We start from the raw sequence: 4879 nt of genomic DNA, 5'->3' as shown, positions 1-4879 counted from the left end.
AGTCGCCCAACCAACTGAGCCACCCAGGCGCCCCGAAGTTGAGATCTTGATAATGAAAACCAAACTCCTCAGGTCGACTCTCTTTGGCCCAAGGCTGACAGTAGAGCCGTTTCTCCCTGGAAGGCCTAGAAGTCAGAGGGGAACCTTGTGATGCACAAGGTGGAGCTGGGGAGCATATGAATCTGGAGGTCCAGGGCCCAGGCTGGTGATTCCAGGCAGATGGATATTCATTGGAGAATGGTACCCACAGAGCCTCTGAGGGTCTGATACTGAAAAGCCAAGCGGTGGCTCCCCAAAGAATGACAGCCCCTTAGCCCTAAGGCCTAAGGATAGAGAAACAACTCATCTGCAGTCAAAGTGAGTGTAGGAATGAGAGAGGAAACAAAGCCAACTGACACTTAAGAGGTTGTTCACTCCACGAGGCCATGGGAACACTTCTCCATGCAGTATGGCCAAATTTTCTCCTATGAATTTTCTAATAACTCACATTATACAGGAAATTGTTAGGGTAACCAAAAATTAGAATTGTTTCTCAATTTCTGTCCTTCACATTGACCCCTGGTTGATATGGGGGATTCTGGACATACACTAGGTAAGGAGGTTGTGCTTCCATCCCCAGGCACATCTCACACCCACTTGGTCAGAGAAGTTTCCCTCACAACCGCCCATGCCAATGGGACAGAACCCAGCTCATGACCACAGCATGCCCAGGAATAAGCAGATAGCATTTCCTCACCCCAGAGAAGAAGAGGGTAGGGAGCAAAGTCAAGTTTTATTATTAAACAACTTTAATCCAAATGCTGATTATTATTTGCAGTGTCTGAAGGCACAAAATATACCTAAAATGTATGGAATAGTCTAAACAGTTATAAATCCAAAGAGCAAAGCATGAAAAAAAGATACATTCTGAGCTGACACAGAAATCCGAGTTGGGAATTTTTTTTTTTCTGGAGAACTTACTTGAATATCAATCATTTCCCCTCATGCCAAGGGTAGGAAATTTAAAAAATAACATAAACATGGTGAAGAATAACACCATGAGGTGTTAAGGGATTTTTTTTTTAAATATAAGCAGAATACCTTTTCCTCAAAGATGTGCGTGCTCTCTTTCTCACAAGCACACACACACACACGCACACACACACGCACGCACGCACGCGCACGCACACACACACACCTGCTGTCTCTCTCCTCTCCGACACCCATTCTAAGCAAAGCTGTCCAAGAAGACATTCATGGTGTACCCCAGAAGACAGATCATCTCAGCACAACACAGGCTTGGGAGTGAGATAAGGCAGTGAGACCAGAATTTGATTAAAAAAATAGATATATATGAAAAACTGACCATCCAGGGCAGGGCCCCCAAAGTGCTGATGGAAAGAAAATGAAGCCCGCCCTCCCTCGGGGAAACCGCGGCCCACCCAGGCTTCGCTGTGCGCATGCGCCCGGCTCCTGGCTCTCCACGCTGATTGGAGAAATGTCAATGGATCGCCTCGGTAGCACTAATAATCAGGCCATTCTCAGCTTCCAGAGATAAATAACATAATTATAAACACTCTTCTCCCCGGGGTGCTTTTAGCTGACTATGTGATGCAGCCGTTCCTTTCTGCTCAATCATGTCAGTCAGGACTTCAGGAGAGAAATCAATCCAGGGCTAGTTATCACCCTCCTAAATACACCTCTGGACTAACTCTACAAGGCTAAAGGAGATTCAGTCAATAGTCTTTGTATTTCTGCCTGACCACAGACGGACTCTTAGCTCCTTGATTACTGCCCAGCCCAGGAAGATGGGTGTGGGGCCCGGAGCCCAGCCCTCTGGGTGCCCGATGTGGGCTGTGTTCACTATCCTGGCAGGTTAGGACAACAGAATCACCTTTGTCTTTAGGAGAAGAGCTGAAGGGATACAGCTCAGATTACTCGAACTGCTCTGCTCCTAGTGGTTCCTTGTCTGGTTCTATAGTTTTAATTGCCCCCAGGAAAGACAAGGGAGGGAGGCGTGGCTGTCTGGTTATCCTAGCCTTAAGGAACAGAGCTTCCCAGCAGGTTGGCCAGTTCAGGGATAGTCCTGGGAAGCTCAGAGACCATAGATGCTCCTAGCCAGAGGGGCCCCTGCTATGGGCTGGCTCTCTGCATGAGGGCTTCTGGTCTGGAGAAGGGGACAAAGCAGGAAGTGAGGACTGGGTTCTGGCCCCTTGGCAGACTGCCTGCAGGGTTTTAGACCTGGAGACACCCTTTCACTTTTGGGGCTGCTTCCCTGGGGGATGAGTTACTTGTCTTCATATCACACCAAATTATGCTGCTCCTTCTCTAGGAGCCAAGGCTCCTTCCTCTCTGAATGAACATGGTCCCTTTGATCTATTCCCAGCACTCGCCATCACCTAGAGCACTGGTCTGCTCACCTGGGGTACGTCCTTCCACTTCTCCAACAGAATCCTTTGACCTGAAACTACAGGTCACAAACCCAAAGGGATATTCTCCCTCTCCCTGGGCTCACGTCTCACCACCTCGCCTGGCCCACACACCACACCTAGCATTTCTCTACTCCCACGGACAAGGACAAGCCCAACTCTGCCAAGCCTCCAGAGCCAATGATGGGGCCTATCTGCCTTTTCCCATATTCTATCACTTGTTGATTCTTCTAACTGGGGAAAGAAAGTAAAAAACAAGGCCAATAGTATGACCCTAGAGCATGTCAGCATCGAAGCTCCCAGAGACGGTCACTTCACTGGGGGTGCTTCTCTTGGGCCCACAGCACACAGTGTTATGCGGTGGGTGACCAAGAGGACTGCCCCATGTCCCGGGAGCCTCCTAAGTCCCAGGCTGACAGGAACAGCTGATCACCCTATAGCACAGTGGCCTGGGGTCACGCCAATGTTGGCTCACTGTTGGTCTACCCAAAAGGATTAAAGAGGAACAAAGGGCCAGGAGCAGAGGAACGTGGCAGGAAACCATGGGACATGGCAACAAGCAGCATTTGGGGCTCCTCTAAAGGGAATAGCTGCTCATCTTCCCCTCTCCCCCAGCAGGAAGGGGGTCCTTATCTGATCACCCCTCCTGCCTTCAGAAAGGCCCAGGAATAGGGGGCTTCTTTGGCACTTCAGAATGATCACAAGTAATTTGCCTTTTTATTCATATAGAACAAAATTTACAAAGTCATTCATACAGTTTTTGTGTTTTTTTTTTTTTTACTGACTTCGAAAATTGGGAATATTCAAAATACACTTTTACCCCACTCCATTCTGTCATTATTTACACGTATGTACAAGAAAAATGAAAGAGTCTCTGTGTGGTGTGTGTGTATGTGTGTGTGCACGTGTGTGTGGTTTGTGTGGTTGTTTTCTTGTATTAAAAAGCTCTGCTGGTCGGGTGGGTGGATGGACGGGCGGCAGGGCAGGCGGCGCGGTCAGATGGAGGTGCCGTGGGAGGTGTCCAAGGCCTCTGGAAGGACGCCTCCCGGCACAGGCTGGAAGGACATGGGGATGGGGGTCTTGACCGGGCTCTGGCGGAACAGCCCCCCGTTGGGCGACCTGTGTTTGCACTGCATGGAGGGCATGGTGGCGGAGCTGCTCAGGGGCAGTGGCAGGTTGCTGCCCGGCCCCGATGACAGTGTCCGGCTGGTGCCGTGGCCGCTTTGCTCGGGCAGAAAAGTGCTGACCGAGAGCTGTGTGTTCTGGTACTCTCGCGTGGGCTCCAAGGCCTGGCTCGGAGCCAGGCCCCCCATCTCCAGGGCCGAAAGCTCAATGGACGCTGGGGAAATCTGCTTGTGGGCAATGTCTTCATCCATTAGGCTGTTTATGCGCCGGTGAACCTGCTCCAAATTCACTTCTTTGTCCTGGAGGGAAAGCACAGGAGGGTCAGGCCGAGCCCTAAGATGAGCCATGGCTGGCTTTCCACAAACTCTGGCAGGCCTGGAGACCCCAGGCCTGTTCAGCCTGCTGGACACTGGGTGAGCATCCCCCCAATCCTCCTACCCCACCCCCTCACATGGATGGCTGGCCCTCTGTTATCTGGGGAACCAGTAGCCTAGGACGCTGCCCCTAGGTAGCATAGACCCAGCAAGCAGGCCTTGGCGACAGGTGCATCCCCTCCTCACTCTGCTTGTAACTCCTGTCACACCCAGAGGCAACCTTTGCGAGAAGATGCCTTGAGGAACCGGTAGAGACAAAAGGAAAATAAAGGAGTTCCCATGGGAATAAAAGGAACTGGTCCTCGAGCCCCTGGTGGGCCCCCATGTATTTGCCATAGAGTTCACAGTGCTCAGAAAGCCTTGTGTGATCATCCATATCGTCCACAAGAGGAGGCTTGGGTTCAGGAAGGTCAGTGGCCTCCCTGGAATCACAGCTCTTGTGATGGGCAGGGGCAGCCTGGGAAGCCTGATGTAGGAAGTGAAGTCCTGGCTGACCCTGAAAGTCCCATTCTCCCTGTGCAAAATGTCCAGAGATGCCAGCAAGCTGGCATTCCCCTGTATCCAAGGCTCATGGGGCTGGTTTCTGGATGAGGAAGATGGTGGGGATGGTGAGGAAAGGGATTTCTCAGGGCTCAGGTGACTTTCCTGATATCAAGAGGGTTGAGACCACCAAGATGGGTGACCCTCACACTTGACTCTTTCTCCATATGGTGAATGGTTGCAAGGAAATGGCTTTGTTTGTATGCTTGAGAAAGAATAAAACAGAACAAAAATCATTCCTTTCAAATAACTTGATGTTTTGCCTACAATATCAAAATAAATCAAGGAGGCCAAACTGCTTAGAAGCTCCTAGAAGACAGAGGATGTACTCGATATGCTCAGTTCCCCCCAAGGAGGTGGGGCGGGAGACCAGGTGTCCACGGAGGAGCCATGCCAGCTCCTCGATGAGGTGCTCAAAGTTTCACTCCCATT

The 4879-nt window shown here is 50.7% G+C and overlaps 1 protein-coding gene across 1 annotated transcript in view; it reads right to left on the bottom strand.

Annotated features, from left to right (window-relative positions):
- Positions 1 to 765: 765 nt before the first annotated feature.
- Positions 766 to 4879, bottom strand: part of LOC115937588 (glutamate receptor ionotropic, delta-1-like) — a 20242-nt gene continuing 16128 nt past the window's right edge. The window contains exon 3 of the mRNA XM_081823966.1: positions 766 to 3832. Within this exon, the coding sequence (XP_081680092.1) occupies positions 3404 to 3832 (429 nt within the window). The 3' untranslated portion in view covers positions 766 to 3403. The remainder of the gene's footprint in view (positions 3833 to 4879) is intronic.

Source organism: Leptonychotes weddellii, chromosome 6, assembly GCF_054177405.1.
Source record: "Leptonychotes weddellii isolate Sample4059 chromosome 6, ASM5417740v2, whole genome shotgun sequence".
NCBI lineage: Eukaryota > Metazoa > Chordata > Mammalia > Carnivora > Phocidae > Leptonychotes > Leptonychotes weddellii.
This window is presented reverse-complemented; position numbering and strand designations above follow the sequence as displayed.